The sequence below is a fragment of the Micropterus dolomieu genome, linkage group LG05 (assembly GCF_021292245.1).
Source record: "Micropterus dolomieu isolate WLL.071019.BEF.003 ecotype Adirondacks linkage group LG05, ASM2129224v1, whole genome shotgun sequence".
Lineage (NCBI taxonomy): Eukaryota > Metazoa > Chordata > Actinopteri > Centrarchiformes > Centrarchidae > Micropterus > Micropterus dolomieu.
In genome coordinates, this window is record NC_060154.1 from 27323045 (window position 1) to 27342756 (window position 19712).

General features: G+C 41.5%; 2 protein-coding genes and 2 non-coding genes across 5 annotated transcripts; 3 read left to right on the forward strand and 1 right to left on the reverse strand.

Moving 5' to 3' along the window:
• Window positions 1-6718: 6718 nt before the first annotated feature.
• On the reverse strand, window positions 6719-14240 carry cep63 (centrosomal protein 63). Of its 2 annotated transcripts, XM_046050580.1 has the most exons (14): window positions 13777-14236; window positions 13422-13599; window positions 13117-13212; window positions 12661-12783; window positions 12421-12534; window positions 12135-12308; window positions 10643-10788; window positions 10313-10456; window positions 10108-10207; window positions 9793-9990; window positions 9481-9567; window positions 9132-9334; window positions 8714-9053; window positions 6719-8601 (listed from the first exon to the last, which is right to left on the reverse strand). In XM_046050580.1, exons 1-14 carry the CDS (start codon window positions 13815-13817, stop codon window positions 8401-8403), a joined length of 2145 nt encoding a protein of 714 aa, XP_045906536.1. In that variant the 5' UTR covers window positions 13818-14236; the 3' UTR covers window positions 6719-8400. The 2 variants fall into 2 exon arrangements, with proteins under 2 accessions (XP_045906536.1, XP_045906535.1); XM_046050579.1 differs by having other exon boundaries at window positions 9793-10207; window positions 13777-14240.
• Window positions 14241-14591: 351 nt separating this feature from the next.
• On the forward strand, window positions 14592-14663 carry trnap-cgg. The gene has a single exon. It is a non-coding gene; the product is annotated as a tRNA-Pro (tRNA).
• Window positions 14664-14999: 336 nt separating this feature from the next.
• trnap-ugg lies at window positions 15000-15071 on the forward strand. Its single transcript has one exon. It is a non-coding gene; the product is annotated as a tRNA-Pro (tRNA).
• Window positions 15072-15359: 288 nt separating this feature from the next.
• Window positions 15360-17471, forward strand: im:7152348 (uncharacterized protein LOC559250 homolog). Its single transcript, XM_046050380.1, has 4 exons — window positions 15360-15484; window positions 15872-16351; window positions 16819-16923; window positions 17018-17471. Exons 2-4 carry the CDS (start codon window positions 16005-16007, stop codon window positions 17061-17063), a joined length of 498 nt encoding a protein of 165 aa, XP_045906336.1. The 5' UTR covers window positions 15360-15484; window positions 15872-16004; the 3' UTR covers window positions 17064-17471.
• Window positions 17472-19712: the final 2241 nt, after the last annotated feature.

Sequence of the window (19712 nt, forward strand, 5' to 3'; positions counted from 1 at the left end):
GGAAGTACTTCCATTTGCATACAAATTCACCCTCAGTAATGCAACATGTGCAGCTCAGGGTGAGTGTGTTAAAAGCGTGGGAGGAGACCTGCAGACCACTGATAGGGCATTGTCATACGTGCCTGATTACATCCCCAGGCCCTGACTGTGGAGATCAAGAGGAACCATTTCTGTCAGATCCAGGAGTCCCATTCATCAACAGAGGATCAGAACCAGTGACCGGCTGAGCGAAAAGTACATAGAAAGTAAGCACACGCCTGAAAAATTGTATATATAGATAATCCCTCCAAACCCTTTGCATATTATGCTGACAGCATTGTACACAGCAGCATCAAATAAATCTTATATTAAATAATGGCTTATATTAAACAACTATAACCACCTCCAACAATCACAACTCAAATCCTTCTTTGTGTAATGAATGGAAGCCACACACTCTTTGCCTCTCTTTTCTTATTTTAAAGCTTTGTGTCTTCTTCTAAATAAGTGAAATGCACAGTGTCTGACAAAGACATTTTGTCAATATAATTCTGAAAATGTGTATTTAAAAAACTCACCATGTCTGATTAAAAGTCTGTTTCATGTTGGCTGAATCAACACGTTAAAAGCAGCCGCGAGAACCAACTGATTTATGAAGCAGTCACCCAGCAGAGTGAACACCACAGGTGATGACAATTTTCTCTGTGATCTCCAACAACACTGACAATTTTATGGCTTGTGTAATTAAGACTTAAACACACAGGAGCACCCGAGTTGACTCAAGCATGAAAGGAAGGGATACTTTTAAGAGTCTATAATGTTTTAGTCTGACTGAGGAGGCATTTAAATTGGCTCTGGAGAATTTGAAGTATGCAATGTCATGCTGCTGTACATTAACAGAAACCACTACTTTCTTAAAAGTCATTAAATGTGAAGTTTAAAATGAGGTAAGGTGAAGTCAGAGACATTAGATAAGAGGATTAGTGAGTGGTACAGGGTTGGGTACAGTGTGATGATTTCACCCGTCTGCATAGGAGGTGGGTGTTCTTGGAATGGAAAGATATAGACTAAATTTCTGAGTGTGAATAATCTTGATAACACTGTTGTTATCTACCAGCACCTCCTTGTCAAGTGACAACAGCTGCCTGAAAGTAATGATGCGTGAAACGGCTCCCTCTCAAGACACAGGAGTGTACACATTTTTACTACACTATCAGCATCTTTGTTAACAAATACATACATTGATGGTACATGAGGCAACTGGGCATGATTAGAAGGATAAATACTGAAGGAGGCACTTTCTGTCTGTCTTTCTCAGTCATCAGTGATTGCTCACAGCAAAACCAATACTGCAGGATTTGGACATGAAACAAAGAGTGAAATGCTGAAAGCCAATTATATAATTCTTGGGAAAGCCACTGATCTAGACCACTGGTGCTCAACCTTTTGTCCACTGAAGATCCCTCATCACATGTTGCATTTAAGCAGTTTAGCCAAAGAGTGATGTTCCCTTCTCAATTCAAAAGTTGCTTGGCTGGGGTGGAAACATTGATGTGTCACACTTTTTGTAGAGACCAACAATGGCGTGGAGTGTGGACTGATGAGGAGAATGTAACCTTCCTTATATTAGTGCATGGTACAAACATAATGCAATTTTCCCAACGCATTTCTCCATCATCATGGCACTAGATGAAAAGTTTAGTATCAGCAAAGTCAGCAGGATTCATCCTCTGGGCACCTTGAATGTTCAGTCCTCGGCAATCCATCCAATAGTCGCTGAGCTTTTTCACTCTGGACTAATGTGGTGAACCAACCAACAGACCAACATTGCCGTTCGTGGAGCAAAGCTGTTTGCCAAAAAACAAAGATTTACAACAACAAATTAAGAAAATAATTTTGTGTTGCAGAAATGTTTTTTATTCTTTTCTCCTATTTTTTTATTATGTTGTGACCCCATTAGGGGTCTCAACCCGTGGGTTGGGAACTGCTGATCAGGCAATGAGACCGGCAGCATAAACCAGGATCTAACCAGTCTGTAACCTCTGCGAGACACCTGAAAATGGAAAATGTGTCTAAGTGAATTTGTGACAAAGCATGGAGGATAATTTTAGATGTTGTTGCAGGTAAGTGTCACTCATGTCACTTCTACAGGATCATGGAAAGATAAGAAAGTTTTTGAAAACTACAAACGAGGAAGGGCGTCACTTCCTCAGGCATTTCTCAGACCCACAAATCAAAACATGTTCAGCTGTTTATGTCACTATGACTGAAAGAATGTAAACTGACTCTTCCTCTCACCAATTCATCAGCATATCCCAGGATGCTTGTGTGGCGTAGATTATATTCAGTTGTTGTACATTGTCCTCCCCCGCCACCCCCCTTATTTCGCTAGTTTCTTTTTCAGCCACAGCCTCATCAAGCATGTCACAATTTTCACAGACTGAATGGCTACCAAAACATTTCTTATCTTTTAATTTGGGATGTGAAGGTTGTGTCTGGTTCACACTGTTTTATACATTTAATATTTTGTCACAGCTCACACCTCAGTCCTGAAGCACAAGACACTGCACAATGGTCACACTCAATCAACCTTGCGCATGTCATTGCGTAAGACGGCGAGAGAGAAAATGAGGCTAAAGCCTGGGATGTTTGTGGTTGCAGGGGAAATCTGAAAACTAATTACACGCGACGATCCAAATGGTTGCCCTCATTAGCCATGAATGAACAAGGAATGCTCTAAATAGTTTTTACATAACAGAACCCAACATCAAAGTGTACACGTAGAAACTGTTCTGAAGGGGTTGAATATCGACAAGGCAATGTTCCATTTTTCAAGAATGTATATTATTTGGGACTGACAAAGCTATGGCTTTAGGGCTATCTGAGAATGGTGGGGGACTTTTAAACATACTGTACAGAGAGTTCGTCCCATCTCGTTAAAAGGTACAACCCATGCTCATAATTTAAACAAACGGGCTGCCCCAGCACCAAAAATTAAAAACACTGGTTTGGATCCTGATTGATTAATGTGTCATATAACAGTTTACATCAGCAATACATGCAAACACAGAAGTAAAACATGCCCTCACTTTCAATTCAAACAACAGAGGTTTTTGTTATTTATCTTTAAGTCAAATTAAGAAATTATTAGTATTAAAATTATATATGCAGTCTAAATGGTCAAAAAACAAAAATGACAGATTGGGCCTTTAATTTGAAGTTTGCAGCTACCTCTGGACAAGGGGAAGCCACAGAGTTTAGATCTCACCAGTCATTCACCAGCGATTTTATATCAAGACACAAAGTCACTTGCTGTTCAAAGTATTGTGCCCCTCACCAATGTAAACCAAGATAAGAAAAATACTGTATATGATGTTTTTGGATTCATATAACTGCTGTTTATTACTGTTTGCAGTTTATTTAACTTAAGGAGTAGGAGGATTTTCTCAATACAAAACACTTCATCCTTCAGTTTATCAGAAAATTCAAAAGACAATATCACCAAATTTGGAGATACATGGTTTTCTCTGGACAGGCAGGCTATGAAAAATTGTTATCTGAAATGTAATTAGTAACAAACGCTGTCAGACAAATATAGTGGAATAAAACATACAATGTTTCCGTCTGAGATGTAGTGAAGCAGCAGCATAAAGTTGCATAAATTGGAAATACTCAAGTAAAGTACATGTACCTGGAAAGTACACATAAAAGCACATACATACTAATTTCCACTTCATTAAAAAAATTCTCTAGGTTGGGTTTAGTGAAAAATAGTACAAAGAAAAACCTTTTGACTTTTTGACAGTGTACAAAAACATTAGATACATGGCTTAAATATTTCTCATCGGAACAAATCAGCCTCAATAAATGAGACTTGCACAGACCAATACAAATATTTTTTAAAACATATTTGTATTTGTTAAAAAATAGCCTGTGAATCACATGTCCTCAGGGTGTGTTATAATGCCGGTGTCAGCCTTAGACTGTATCACCTTCTTTTAATTTATGCATGAAAGTAATTAAACGACCCAAAATGTCATACATATTCGCTCTCAGTCACTGTGTGGCAATGGCCCATATGGTAAGGTCAAGTTTAAGTATCATTCTGAAGAACTTACTCTTAGTTATATCCACCACATACAGCTTGTATGTGACATTACATCATTCAGCGCATTGCAAAATGCTGCATGTTTTGTTTTTCTGAGGGAAATCTAAGGAGAACAAGAGCCATGGGTTGAAAGGGTTACTACAGTAAGCCAGAGGCGGATTCAGTGATTTGGGGACCCTAATCAAAACCAGGCATGGGGCCGCCCTCGTGTTGGTTCCCACTCTTTCTATGCCACAATCATTTACTTAGCATTTCCTCGGGCTTCATACACTAAAATAGTTGTCTGCACATTCACAAAACCTCAGTGGGATAACCGCTGACAGGATCTGCTCACTTGACCAGCCAGGGGTGGAAAGTAACTGAGTGCATTTACTCAAGTACTGGGCTTTAGTACAATTTTCTGTTTAATGCCAGTATACTTATACTTTTCTATTATCTAAACATTATCGCTAATAGGCGCCCTGTGTTCATGTATATATGGAGAAGCATGACCAAGGGGCACTCGGGGGCCAACGGGTACAAAGAGTGGAATCCATATTTAGACCAGGTGATGACCAACATAATCACCAATAACAACTGAGTAAACTCATAAAGCTGAGGCAGGCCAAGAGACGCGGTTTAAAGCTTTGGAAACACAGGGAGTTGATACATTTTTCAAAGTCAAAAAATTATTTCTATGTTATGGTACTCCTACTTTTACGGGAAAAAGGCCTAAACGCTTCTGTTACCACTGTTTACATGCAACAGCATGCAAACAGACACAAACTGTAAGTGGGACACTTATGTGCATGCACGCACTTATTGTGTGTTAGAGGAATTAGTGTTTTCCTCTTGGCCTCTCTGGCACAGTTCCCTTGGCACGTAGCACCAAGCGCGCTGATAAGATTGCGCCCCTCTGTCTCTGCAGCATTTCAAATATCCTACAGTGAACCCCCCCACCCTCCACGAGCACGCTCAGACTCAAGAACAATGAGACGTTCCCATCACACAAGGGACATGGCTGGGACATAGACACACGTGAAGCACGACAGGCATGTTCTCCGAGGCCCCACCATGGAATGTGCAACAAAGAAGGCATGCAGGCTGCAACAATTCTGGGAAAAGTCATCTTATCTTGTAAAGGAAGTTTGGCAATTCATAGAAAGACATTTTTTATCACATCTGTAAAGGTGCAACGGCCTGTGAGTAAGCAGGCGCACCATGACATTTCTCAATTTTGTGTAACTAAGTTAAAATCTTTTGCACACAAAGACAAACTGTGGGCCAAATGTGTTACTTGTCGATACTGTAATGGTTTGAATCGGTTATCACTCAGAGAATCAGAGATATTCCCCCTCCTCTTGCTCATTGATCTCCTGCCAGTCCAGGGTTTAATGACAAGTTATGATCTCACAGATAAGGGAAATTCCTCAAATGCCTCCGATACCGCCCTCCCTCGAGATGGGTTGATAATGTGAACCAATTTCCCCACCGAGCACTCACTTATTTGTTAATTTCACTTCATGTAACCTCGGAGAAGTCTGGCTCATGGCATAAGGCATTCAGTGCGGTGTTGGACTGTAGAGGCATTCCTGCAGCAGGAAAGTAGCTTCCTAGCTGCAAACACAGACACAAGCCTCTGAATTACTGGTTGATTTAAGTATCTGATTGAGTCTTTGACTAGGCAGATCCATTACTGTTGACCAGTGTGACAACAGAACACTTAAATTGCACCCTCTGCTGCTTCTTTGTGGTAGAGCAAGAGAAGCTATGACATTAATGCTTGAATGAGAAAGTTAAGTTAGTGGAATGGTCTTTATACAAAATTGTATTTACTAAATTTTACATTGGGTGTTACACTAGCCTTAATTTAAACTGTTTCAAGCTGGGGGCGTGGACTTTGGAAGACATGAGCATTTACTACACAGAGAGGGTCTAACGAAAGACACTGATTTGTTGCATTATGGAAAATGTAGGATTCAGTGTTTTGCGGGCTTGACCAATACTTGAGGCTAAAAGTCAGAATGTCTTGGCTTCTGCAGCTTAAATTTTAACCATTTCTTTTTTTAATATGTCTCTTGTAAGTCAACCAAGATTATATAAGTGCAATAATAAATTGCCCTGTAAAATAATACCCTTTTTCATAACGTAATCAGTAAAAGCAAAACATAATAATCCAGGGGTGATGAATAACCAAGAGAATTCCTTAAGATGGACGGTACCCTTTTGCATTGTAAGATTTGTCCTGATAGGGTTAGGAGTCTAATTCAGGCAATTCAATTCATTAAACTAATCAGTTAAGCATTTACTCAATCACCTTGTAGCCTATAGCAAATTGTTCCTGTGAATCATTATGTAAATAATAAGGCAGTCCAAACTCCCCCTGGAACTAAATCCGCCTCCCTCCTCCTCCCTTTTACTAGGCCCCTTCAAAGAATCTCCTCATATAAAAACCTTTTCACCTCCCTCCAGTGAGCGCCAGAGGAATGCCTGCCTTACCAAATTCCTCAGAGCTGTTTATTGGGGCTTACAGTGCTAGCAACACAGGCTACCAAATACCAAAGTGAGAAGTCACTGGACTCAGACACAGAGGAGCAGAACGTCTGCATTGTTGTTATAGCAGCATGACAGCAAAAACAAAAAACACATTTCTTGAAATTTTTCCACTTTATTTCCATCACACAGTGTGTCCTTCATTAGGAAAGCTGTAAAATATAACTATTCCCTCCTGGCCCTTCAGTGTTGTTGAGGTTGAGTGCCCCACATGGTTGATATTAACATTCCATCAGTTTTCTAATGATGAAGACAAAGTAGGCCGCATGGGAAGGTTCATGACAGCATTGGCATGGTGCACACATTCCTGCATTTGACAAGCCAGAGGGCCTCTGCAGGGTGGGTGGTGGTGGTGGGGGGCTGGTACTTGTAACTGGGGGGGAAAGAGAAGAGCTACAGTGCACACTGCCTCCTCCCTCTCCCTACTGTCAAGGATGTCTGGACAGACATGTACATATGTAGTATTTCCCCAGTTATGACAGACGTTCAGGGAGGATGGACGCTCCTTTGGCTCACAGCAACATTCTTTTCTCAGGATGTAAATGCAAAGCTCGGATCATTGCTGCATTCCAGGCAACTTGAAAAATTGGACTGTGCAGCATCCTCCGAGGAGAAGCACAAAAGGTCTCCACTTAATGTCAGAATTACAACAAGTAACACAGGTGCAATTCAGCAACCGAAAGCCAGTTATGTGAGGTCACACAGAAAGCCAACAATTTCCTATGGCCATTTTAATCAATTAAAAGCACACAGCATAAAATATACTGGGCATCTCTTTGCATTACGTCGGATATAGCGATGACTTTCTGAAACAATTTGCAAACAATTTGGATGAACTCGTAGCAGTAAATACATGTTAGGGCTTTGACCGTTTCAGATGCCAAACACCATGACTCAAAGTTAAGGTGGTGTGTCTCACACGCTCAGACAGCTAAGCGTGTTGTAGTCGGTGAGACCCAGTTCACACAACTGTGAGGATTTGCCGCTTTTTCTTGTCTTAAATTATAGTAAACCGGGTTTTAGATTATCTGTGACATTGTAGAAGGCATTTTGTTTTACTGATTTCTGACAAAAATCGTAAGGTGCAGCCGTAAGGCTAACAATTCTAGTGCAAAGTAAAGCAAATCCTTACAGTGCGAGTAGTAACTTTTTCTCGGACACATGTATGAACATATTCTGGAGCCCGTTTTAAACAGACTAATAGTGGTGTAAAATGGTAGAGTAGTTTGTTTGCCTTAGAACATGAACAGTCAGCTAAAGTCTTTGGGCTGTGTTCAAATGCAGCTTTTATCACAAGACGCGAGGTGATGCAAAGCCTTTAATCAGTCAGCCTTTGTCAGCACTCGCTCTTTGAGAAAAGCCCAACGTGATGGGACAAAAGCGTTCCTCTAGCAGAAACATAAATGCTGGAACACTTCTTTGAGCTTCTGCACAGATAAAATAAACACATAATGAACAGAATCAGAAGAATCACAGGTGACAATCTGAGCTGCTGTCATACGTGTAACCTCATACAACTTGTCCTTCACAGTGGGGATGGAATTTATAAATTACAAATCACTTCTTTTGACAGTTCTTATGAAACTCAAAGCTCTGCGCTGAACTTAAATTTGCAAACTGTGTAAAAATTTAAATATATGTTACTTAAATTCAGTCACGTGAAGCACACCCCACACACAAATGTCACTCTCCAATAAAAACAGTCTAATAAAGTACAAGAACGTAGTCTTCGGCACTGCTGTTTAAGGCACCTTTTTCCACATTTATTCCACCTTACTCTGTCACTGACCCTTCTGTACTGAAGTCTGGGCAGGCTCGAGCGCTGAGCCACTTGGCAGGTATTTGGACACGGTCTTGACATTGTCCTCGCTCATACCCTGGATGTGGGTGTCCAGTCTCTGGAGCAGCTCCGTGGACCGTAAGCGTTCTTCCTCCAGGAAACGAGAGACCATGCTGTCTGCAGGTGACACTGGCGAAGGCTCCTGTGAGAGAAGAAAAACACACAACTGTGGGATTCTTTGCTAAAAAGAGGATGGCAGAAGGTTAGTTTTACCACAACTGCGGACTTGTTTGATTATCTGTGACGAGCCTCACCAGTAGAGAGGGAGAGGATATGATGTTTTCTCTGGACAATAAGGTCAGAGAGTCTTCGGAGCTGGAGCTTTGTCCCTCAGCAGTGGATTCATTTGAACTTATGGTTTGCACAGAGTTAATCCTGGTGAGTCTTATGCTACCAGAGGAGGAGGATGCTGATGAATGAGGCCTGCTGTCTCGGGCCTGACTGCAGGGGTGCTCTCCGGGGGACTGGGACAGGGTGTGCAGCTGTTTAAAGAGCCTATGGATCTTCCCTTCATAGCGAGTGGCGTTCCCCTGCAGCTTAGCTTTCGTCGCCTGCACCTCCTGCCTGTGTTTGCGATGTCTGGCATCTTCATTGCTACAGAAAGAAAAACCCCAAGAAGTTTCATGAAGGTTCCGTTTCTTGATCTTTTGTGCATGTGTGCGTGCCCGGTACCTGTCCTGAGCAGGCTGTGGTTGGTCAGTCATTGCGTGGCTGAGCAGAGCTTGTTCATATTTGTCTTGACAGGTCAGGTTGGAGACCTCAAGTCGGGAGCGCATCTCAGCAAGTGCCTGCCTTAGCTGCCGATTCTCTTGTTCCAGGCGGCTCAGAGATGACACATAACTCTCCCTCAGGGATGCAAGCGAGTAATCACCCCCCTGTGGAGAGCAAAGTGAGTCAGGGAGTGAAAAGCAGTGAGAAGAGATTAGTCAGATTTAGAAACAATCACTGAAGTCAAATAAACCGTCTGCTGTGGTCTGTAAAACTGCGTAATGACTACATAACTATGTCAAAGAAAACAAACCTTAGGTGACTGAGACTCCAGCCTCTGCTGCAGACCCCTCAGGTGCTGGTTCTCACTTTGTAGAGTCTCGACCTGTGCCTGGGTCATCTGAAGAAAGTCGGGGGAAGAACAAAAATGTAGGAGCATGATGCAGTTTTCCTCAAACCTTCAAGACAAGGAGTTAATACCAAGAAAATACAGAGGTATTCTCAGGAACTTCAGAAGTCTAAAAAGGTCTCTTGCCATACAACTATTAGATTAAATGAGTGCTGTAGAAAATGTATCACTTAAAATAAGGTATTTGCACAGGGCTACACCTGATTTCTTGCTTACTTTCAGCTCAGCTGCCTTCTGTTCTGCTCGCCCCACCTCATCACGAAGCTGCTGCTTGATGCTGGACGAAGAGCCGTTCAGTGTGGCGACGGCGATGTCACGTTGGTGCAGCTCAGTGGTCAGCTTTGACACCTCCTTCCTCATTCCTTCCACCTCACCACTGTGAGTCTGCTTGGCCCTTTGGAGCTCTTCTCTGAGCTGTAGAATGAACCCGGAGGAGTGAGAATATAAAGGTTTACAGGGCACTACTTCACACAAATACAGCATATAGCTCAAAAACTCCCACAACATAACCAGCCAGAGACACTTCCTGACCTTTTTTATTTCAGCAACAGAGGAATTATATTCCGCTTTAATGCTCCTCAGTTCCTCCACCTTAGATTGGTCAGCTCTCTGTAGGCTCACTCTCTCCAGTCTGAGCAAATCACAAAAACACCAAAAAGGTAAAGCGAAAAAAATTTCAAGACACACAGAAGCACAAATAATAACAGTGTGGGTGTTTAAAGAGGCAAGCATTCACCTCTCTTTGAGACATGCCAGTTCAGCCTTGAGATGAACCTCACATGCTTGGGCGCAGTGGAGCTTGGTTGCAGTCTTCTCCAGATCTTGTCTGAGGGTTTCCACGCCAGCACAGCCCTGAGCCGCCAGACAGTCCTCCAGAGAGCTGAATAAACAGGAGAGTTGGGCTGTATTGACTTCTATAAAATCTCTTTTCATACAGCACAAAGGCACTGAAACTGTGCAGCCTTCCTACAACATCAGTATAGCACGCCCTCGTGTGTGTTGTTGCTGTATTACATCATTGCGTGACGGCTGAAAACGCATTGTTTACAAGGAGAAATCCACCTACCGAATGACTTGATCTTTAGCTTGTAGTACTTGGTTGAGTCTGGCAGCTTCATTGCGGAGCCTCTGCCACTCAAGACTGGCTCTTCGCACAAATGTATCCCGAGACTCTATCGTGGTGTGGAGCTCCTCCCTTTCCTCAGAAAGGACCTGTGGAACAGCAGAGGATGCTCAGCTGAAAAAATCATATTATAACCTCCTACAAGGCGGCACAAATCTACTGTTAAACAAGGTCGTTGTTAGCTTTTGTGAGCTCTTCTCCACATTATGCCAGTTTCGATTGATGTTGCTGAATGGTCTTGGAAAACACGAGATCCTCTATTTTCATCACTATTTATTTAAAGCTACCAGGACAGAGTAACACACAGCCTGATTAGGGATGCACTCTTATAAGGGTGTGCACATGTGCAGCGGCCGCTGATTGGAAAGATTGTTCTATTTTTATTTTTTTTTGGTGCATTAATGCAAATAAGAAGTGTCTCATATCTGATGGTGCAATGGGGAAGGCCCTCAGTAAAGCAAATAAACTTTTACCTTATCTTTCAACCATCTATCTGTTGGTTCAATCAAACATCTTGCTCAGCATATAGTTCGTGGAATCGATCTATAGGTATCATACACAGTAAAATACTGCGATGAAATCAAAATTGTTTAACAGGCTTGTGAAGATGGACATTTTTCCCAATTTCAAATTTGGATTTTAAGTTGGAAGACTTTTATTTTCAAGATAATAAAATAATGTTCTGTTTAGAGATGTGCAGGTATTCTGGTTTCACTGTATGAAACATTCTGATGGTAACAGTACAGCCAACAGTTTTTTTACCGTCAACACCTTGAACGCAGCACAGCTCTCCTGTCTTCATTAGCAGTTTCATTCTGATTAACCACAAGGACGTGCCTTTTTCTACTGGTCAAACAAGACAGAGAGAGAGAGCCAGACTCTATGTCTAACTCTAGCTACTGTGGCCCGCTATGCTTACATTAGCTAGTTAGCCTGCAGATGTGTGGCTAGCTAGCGGGTCCTGAATCGTATATTACAGAAAGAACATGCATTTTATGTGACTTACAAAAAGGAAACTCTTTGTGTACAGATCACACACATTATGCTCTCCCTCAGACCTTCCTGTGATATTGGTTAGCAGTAATGTATACTGTGGGTCTGTTGCTAACCCCTGCTTATTTGTACCTTATTGTCAGTTGGACTAAGAGAAACTGATACATGTGTTAAAACAAAGGGAAAAAATGGTACCCAAAATATGGGATGGTAAGGGACCTCAAACTGATCACCCATTATGACTGTTGAGATGCTTAGGAAGATGATTTGGCCGTGATGAGTGATCAAACAAAGTTGGACCGGGTCTGTTCCAGTCTGGGCCAGTGTGTTGTCGAGTGCATTTACTCAGTCGTAAGGTTTATGCTCCTCCCTAACTGTCAAAGACTAAAAATATTATCCGTGCAAGTTGGTGGAAACAATCTTCATGTGTCATTCTGCTAACCTGCTGCTCTCTCTGGTACTGTCCCAGGCACATCTCGAGGGGTCGGAGGCGTTCCAGTTCTAGCTCCTGTGAGTGCAGGCTGCCCTGAGCCTTCTCCAGCTGAGTACACAGACGCTGCACCTCTAAGCAACACTCCCTGTGCTCCCTCTCCTTTTGCAATGATGCCCACTGGGCCTGGGGGAAAAATGACAGAAAATATGTGTGAGAAATAGTCTGACTCCACTTTCCTTCAGCATTAAACTGTCTGACTTGATCTTACATGTTAAAGTTATTAATCTGCTTTTACTTTTATGTGTGCGAGCTCATCAGTTAGGCTCTCTTTCTGGGCCTCCAGGGCCGTCAGTTGTTTTTGGTACTGGATGCGCTGCTGCTCCCACTCTACAGAGCGCTGGTGATATTCCTGAAGGAAGAGACAAGGGTGCTTTTACTCCACATAAACAGTGGGTGGCAGTAAAATATAATCTGTAAATGACTGGTTTAATATAAGGAATAGAATATAAGGGGAATTTGACTAATATTGTTGTACCTCAATCTTTTCATTTAGTCGGGTCACCTCTGAATGGTCCGTGTCTTTAGTATTTGCTACTCCACTGGTCTCCTTGAGCTGTTTGCGCTGAAGTTTGTGGTAACTTCTCTTTAATTTATCTAACTGCAGGAGAAAATGTTGGTGAGAGAGGACTCTAAAATTAAAGTTCAAATTCAAATTCAAGACTTAAAGGGAGAGTAAGTGATTCTGCAGAGGGATTGTTGATATTTGAACTCAATACAATATTTGAATTTTACAACTTACAATCACTTACTATCGCTTTAAAGTAAACCTTGATACTGCAAATGTGTTAAGTACCAATTTACACCGGGATTTTCAAGACACGTTGAGGAACTGAAAAGATTTTTTACAAAATGTATACCTTAATCTACTGATGAGTAATTTGAAAGGCTGTTTAACAACTGTTCTTAATTGTGTAACTGACAAGTATCTCACCTCTTCACGGACTTTCTGCAGTTGTTGCTCGTACTTGGTAACTAACTCTTGTCGACCAGGCTGGGCTTCTTCCAGCTGCTTGCGAAGCAATCCGATCTATGATCAGGCGTCATGACAGTAATGGTATTTTAAAAATGTGGTATAAAACAACAAAAGAATATATTCCAAGTGAATGACTGCAAATGTATTTCCATTGCTCTCTCTGGTAAAAATTAAAAAGAAATGCCATCCTAGCTCTTCGATAACCCTCACTGGTGTATCTGCATCAAAACCTGTACAGTATAACTGTAGGGAGGGTACTGTACCTCCAGGTCCCTCCGTTCAATGAGATTCCTGGAAGTCAACAGCTCCTCTTCTCCACTTTTCAGTTTGAGCTTCATGGTCTGAATCTCAGCCTCCCACTGCTGCTTCTGATGATTGATCATAATGTCAATCTGTCTCATCAGCTCCTGAAGCTCTGGCTCACATGATGACAGGACAGAGCTGGAACACAGATACAAAATATCAAAACATGGCGATGTTTGGATCCATTAAAATACCACATCACCGAGAGGTTGCCATCTCTGCAAGACCTCACCATCACTGGTTGTCTGTGTATTTAGCACAGGTTAGTTAGCTAGACACTGGCTTTAACCACAGTTTACATTAACTTAACGTTACCTTAAATCAGGATTCTGCAGACATCCCAGAGAAGCCTCCATCTGGCTGGAAGAGATGCTCTCAGGGTTTATCAAGTCTTTTTAATAACTTATTGGCTTTGTGGATACTTTGAACTTGCCTCAAGTGAGCTACCCGCTAAGTTTACTAACCTAGCAACCTCTGTGGCAGAATTAACGTTACCAGCGTTAGCTAACGTTAACCCTAACCAAGCTGATCAGAAATGACGTCAGCGTGACTTGAAATTAAATAACTGACGTTACATTAGTTTAGTCTGGATTAACGTTATAGCAAGGCTAAGTTAGGGTTAACGTTTCTAACAAGGTTAGCACACGTTAACGTTGGTAGCTAACGTTGGCTAGTTTCAGTGCGTCTAACTACTTTTGTTTACATCAGTAACTGATTTCCTTAGGCGGTAACTCCACCTCCAACCTGTGACCTCAGCACGCTGTACGTCCACATTGGCAGGTCAGATGGCGCTGTCCTCTGCATCATGGTGTTGGTTGAAGTTATCTCTTCCAAGAAGACCAAATTAGAATATTCATCCAAGCACATAACAATTAAAGTTACACGATGCTGCAGTGACGTTAACGTTACATCCTTTTTACATTTCGCATCGCATGCTGTAATGAAGCTTGTTTCCACTGTTGTTATATCGATGGTCTGGGGCCAAATTAGCACTGTGTTTGCGGTGATTTGTGAAACGATATATAATCCAGATAATAATACAGTATAGGCATGCAAAACATTGATTTACAGGCTTCAAACAGATTTGTGTTATTCTTTAAGTTATCTTATATCGCCAAACTTGAACACGTGGCTCGTTGGTCTAGGGGTATGATTCTCGCTTCGGGTGCGAGAGGTCCCGGGTTCAAATCCCGGACGAGCCCATATTTTGGATTCATGAATGTAAAATCCATTTAAAATTTCCCTATAATTTGGTTTTATTGCAGTGGGGCGGCTGCCCTGGAGCTGCAGGTTGCTGCGTGACTGAATTAAAAGATTCGATGTTGTTTTTAAAGCATAGCGTGACCATCCGGTCTTTACCTTCACGTTGGGGCTAACGTTAGCTAACAGCAGGTAGGTAGGATTAGTAACAGCATATAACCTAAGAGTGCTATGAATTTTTACACATGGAGTCATATATCACAAACATAAACAAAATAAAGACAAAAATAAGAAAACATCCTAAGTATTAAAATCCAACAATATGCTCAAAACAATATGGCTCGTTGGTCTAGGGGTATGATTCTCGCTTTGGGTGCGAGAGGTCCCGGGTTCAAATCCCGGACGAGCCCTGTTTTTCTTTTTTTCTTTCCGGAAAAGAATCTGCTTGTCCAAACATCTAAATTTTAATGTGCTTCACGTTTTCAATAAGGGAGCAGCAAGCTAGGTTCGTTCTCACTGTTTTCCTTTATCACCGCTCACAACCTTTCTTCAACCTCGCACACCCCGTTCCTCCACCTGCCCTCTCTCAAACACTGAACAAAGAGCGTCCCCCCACGGCTCTGCTTCCCCAGCTGTTGGGAGGGGTTGAGCTGTGAGGACCGAGGGAGACGTTTCTGTCCCGCCCCCACAAAATATAACAGACACTCCTAACAGGCGGCAGACGAGCCGGCTCTCCCCCCCCATTCACTGCAGTGTGGCTGTGCTGTTCACTCCAAAGGGACAATACTCTCAAACAGGTCTGAAGGAGAACTGAGTCTATACTGTAAGTAGGCTTTACAGACACGTATTTATTAGTATTATTTAAACTTTTTCATTCAAATATAATGTTTAGTATATTGCATATTTTGTGTTATGGTCATCGATTTCAGTGTTATTTAACTCTCATGTTCTTAAGCTTTCTTTATTGTCAGCAGACAGTCTCGGTTATATTCAAAATATACACCTGACAGTTAGGCCTAAATAACAACATAACTAAAGTATCATCTGAGAGGTATCTACGAAAATTAAAATAAGCAAGATAAGTAATGTATTTTCAATTTATTTAGATATAAAAATTTTGCTTTTCAAATATTAGTGATGTGAAAAGGTTTAAATTGTTATCCGGCAACAAATCTAATAACCATTTGCAAAACCAATTTTTATTTAACAGAGAGAGAAGCAAACTGCAAACTTGGGACTTGCAGCAACCATCTACTTCAACAGCCCTTATCATTTGCTAGATAGTGAAGTGGTTTTCATTGGGACCTAAAGGATCTAGATCATCCAGAAAGACTTGCTTGACCATGGTGCTGTGTGAGGACAGCGAGTGCAGCGTCTGCTTCTCGCCCTACTCACGGATGGACAGGATCCCCCGGGTGCTCCACTGCAGGCACACCTTCTGCGAGCCGTGCCTGGAGACTATGTCGCAGGCCAGGAGCGGGCTTGTCACCGTGGGCTGCCCTTTGTGTCGTCGGGTCACCTGCATAGGACGCGGCCTCAGCCTGCAGGAAGCTCTGTGGGTCAACAGCAGGCTGTGGGAGATGATACCAGAGGACGAGGAGGCAGAGGAGGAAGAGGAAGATGCACTGAAACAAGAAGCTGAGGAGGAGAGGATGGAGACTAAACAACAATCCTCCTTACAAGCAGAATGGTAGGTTTAACAGTGTGAACAGACACATAGGTAGGCATTGATACAAGGAAAAACATATACTGGATTACGGGTGAGTTTCTTTGTTGTTTATGGGCATTTTCAGGACTATTTTCATAAGCAGATGACATCTGCAAACAGAAACCTTAGTTGTTTCCCATGACTTTCAGTTTTACTTTAAATAGGTCCAATATTGGGAGTTTTTTCTCCAAACAGTGTGACACTGCTGTTATAGTGCAGTGTGTGGACTGAAAATGTTAAAAAAAAAACAACAAACAAATAAATTGATAAGTGTCTCTTTAAAACCAGTGCTGAATTTGAAGAACTGGAACCTGCATCCAAGAAATTCCAGCCATACCTATCCATTCACACACCAACGTTAACCAGTACATTTGTCCACAGAGCTTCTCATTAGCACCTCAGCTCTGCAGTGCCACGTTTAGTCTTACACAGGAACTTTTCCTTTCCAGTGTTTCCTCCAGGTCCCCCAGAACAAAGCTCAAATTGCCCTCATTCTTCAGAAGGTTCAGTTTGACAAAGCAACACCAAGAGACGATTGTGCCGGGCAGTAATGTGTAAGTTCTGACTTTGTGGTAAATGGCTAATAATAACAAGGAGAAATTTAGTGAGAATGTGGACTAACATTATTTTTACTTGTCTTTTTTGAAGGGAAATGAAATCCTGGCGCAGGCTTTCAACTGAGGAGACTATTTAAGACGGATCAAGGACGATATGACAAGTGACAGCTCCTCTCAGGATGTTACTCGGGGATGGCAGGCGCCACTAGAAAACTGGACTCCACCCGATCAGTGGAGGGAAAGTTGAGGCCGTTTGAATCCATTTGTGTTCCTGTCAAGACATTGTTTTGTCCTCAGCCAAAGATGCCCTGTCGCCCCATTATTTATTCTAGGCTTAATTCTCCCAGCTGGTGCTGTGGGATTTGGTTCAGCTGTCCCAGTGGGACTTGCACCCAAAGACCCCCTTGTAACAGATGGTCTCCTGAGGACATTCCCTTTTTGCGTAGCCACTGCTGATCACTGAACATAACGTATTGGTTTTTTTTTCTGTATTTATGATAGCTAAGCTGATAGCAAAGTATTTAATAAAACTATTTTTGAAAGAATGTTCCTTTGTCTGTGTTTTTATTTACTAATTAATGCTGATCATGCCATGTGGCTTTGGGAGATGACTGTCATCTGAAAGAATCATGAGCTCAAAGCAAAGACATTTTCTACTTGACTGTGTAAATCATTTATGATACATTAACTATTTAAGTACCGAAGCCAGTCGGAGATTTGTGAGAAGCATAATGTGAGTATTACTTTTTGTGGGAAATGATAGACAACAAAAAAATATGTCACAAAAGACTCGTTCAACCATGAAAGCAGATTATAAACTCCTTTCAATGAGCATCTGGCAAGTATTCCATGTTCGATGATATTAGGACACTGGATCATTACTTTCATGGAAATGGCCTTTGTTCTATTGTGTTACCTTATGTGCACATATCTGTTCAAAAATATCCAGCACACACCATTCTGAGATGAGATGAGTGAAATCTCACTTCAAGGTCACTGTTGAGCATTAATGTGCTTGAAGTCTCAGTCATATTAAGGTCGTTTGCTAATAATTTGCTTGTTGGGAGAAACGCTGGCTGGAGCAAGAAATCCGTTAGTTGTCGGGCTGGTTTGGTAGCCAACTAGCTGTAACAAGCTGTCTCAGCTGTATGTCTGTGAAATACACTTGGTCATATTTTGATAGACGGGGCGTCAGTTTGCCTTTCAGCACCACTTATGTGTTCCCACGGCCCCCAGGTATTATCACAGTGACTGACATCACCTCCTCCATAATGCCAAACACTGAGTGTCCAAATGAACTGGCATCAGCAGTGCTGGCTGTCACAGCTGCAGTCTGGACTACAGCAGGAAGACAGAAACCCAGCAGAGAGCAAACAAACAACACAGGGTTGTGAAAATGGCAACGTAACAGTTTCAGTTTCGCAATGTATTTACTGGCTCCCAATGTGGTCCTGGTAGTGCAGCTCAATTGGGATTAGGGTTAACAGAACAGGAAACAACTCCCAGGGCAGGTTGGCAGTGGTGGAAGTAGTACTCTTATTTACTTAAAAGTAGCAATACTAGGATATAAAAATAATCAATTACAAATTACAGTCTTGTTTTCAAAAGTTTACCTAAATAAAAGTATTTTCAGAAAAATGTATTAAAAGTAAAAGTACTTTACTATTATGCAGCAAAATGGCCCCTGTAAATGTCATGTTTTGTATATAAATATAAATCTGCAATAGTAACAGTTGTCAGATAAATGTACTGGAGTGAATAAATGCAGTGTTTCTCTCTGTACTTTAGGTCAGTACTTGAGTAAATGTAGTCAGTTATATTACACCACTGCAGATCGGCCTGGTAAGACTGACTAATGAGTCAGTTATCAGGTCAGGTGGCACAACATGTAAACATATTTTATGGGTGGAAGTTTAGTGGGGAGCAACAAAAACATGGCGCAAGACAGTTTCCACATTGCTGCCCATTACACCAAACAACAGTACATTCCTTTTTGAGTATGTGTATGTGTATAACAGGTGTTTTGAGAGTTTAATTAATGCGTTTTTGCAATATAGCAAATCTGCGACTTATCTAGGACAGATCAGGACAGAACTTTAATAGAGTGCCAATATTCACCATTAAAACACACTTTGTTAGTCAAGGCCTTAAAGTGTCACTTTACCTTTTTTTTTGCTAATAGCAGTCACTGTGGCCACACGTGGCAATTACAATGGGAAATGTTAAAACATCCTGTACCAGTAACAGAGTGGAGAATAGTCATAATAAGCAAACTGACTCAGTTATGTCAGTTAATGTCTACGTGGTGTTAGCTAACATCGGCTAACATTAGGCACTGTAAGCTAGTGCACATATCAGACCAAGTAACATTGTATCAGCAAAATCCCTGAATGTGTTGAATTAAGCAACACTGTGTTTTATTGTTTATGAATTCAACTTTCAATTTGTAAGATTAAGAATTTCTATTCTTTTTTCAAATTCTTTATAGTCTTGCTATATTAAGGCCTTGTCTGTAGTGGGGGTCCAGTGTCAACGTGTAGTTTTAAAATTTTAATATTTCCGTGGATATTATTCGTTCATACTGTGTAATCTTCAACAAAGAAGCATTTACCAAACATTTCAAACAGGTAATTCCAATGACAGGTATTGCCATTAGTCATCGACAGGAACTGGGGATATTTGTTGTGTCAAACTAGAAACCATGCATGCCACAACATGTACAAACATTGACACAGCTATTGCTTCATACCTGATTATTAGTGGTTCCCGTAATATTGAATTGTTAT

What these genes read in the sequence shown, in the direction of transcription:
- cep63 (XM_046050579.1), bottom strand. Translation starts at nt 13,817, where the DNA reads ATGGAGGCTTCTCTGGGATGTCTGCAGAATCCTGATTTAAG. An exon ending in CTGCAGAATCCTGATTTAAG is followed by an intron (nt 13,600 to 13,776) that starts GTAACGTTAAGT and finishes TCTGTGTTCCAG; the next exon opens with CTCTGTCCTGTCATCATGTG. An exon ending in GACTAAATGAAAAGATTGAG is followed by an intron (nt 12,535 to 12,660) that starts GTACAACAATAT and finishes CTCTTCCTTCAG; the next exon opens with GAATATCACCAGCGCTCTGT.
- im:7152348 (XM_046050380.1), top strand. Translation starts at nt 16,005, where the DNA reads ATGGTGCTGTGTGAGGACAGCGAGTGCAGCGTCTGCTTCTCGCCCTAC. An exon ending in TCCTCCTTACAAGCAGAATG is followed by an intron (nt 16,352 to 16,818) that starts GTAGGTTTAACA and finishes TTTCCTTTCCAG; the next exon opens with TGTTTCCTCCAGGTCCCCCA. An exon ending in ATTGTGCCGGGCAGTAATGT is followed by an intron (nt 16,924 to 17,017) that starts GTAAGTTCTGAC and finishes TCTTTTTTGAAG; the next exon opens with GGAAATGAAATCCTGGCGCA.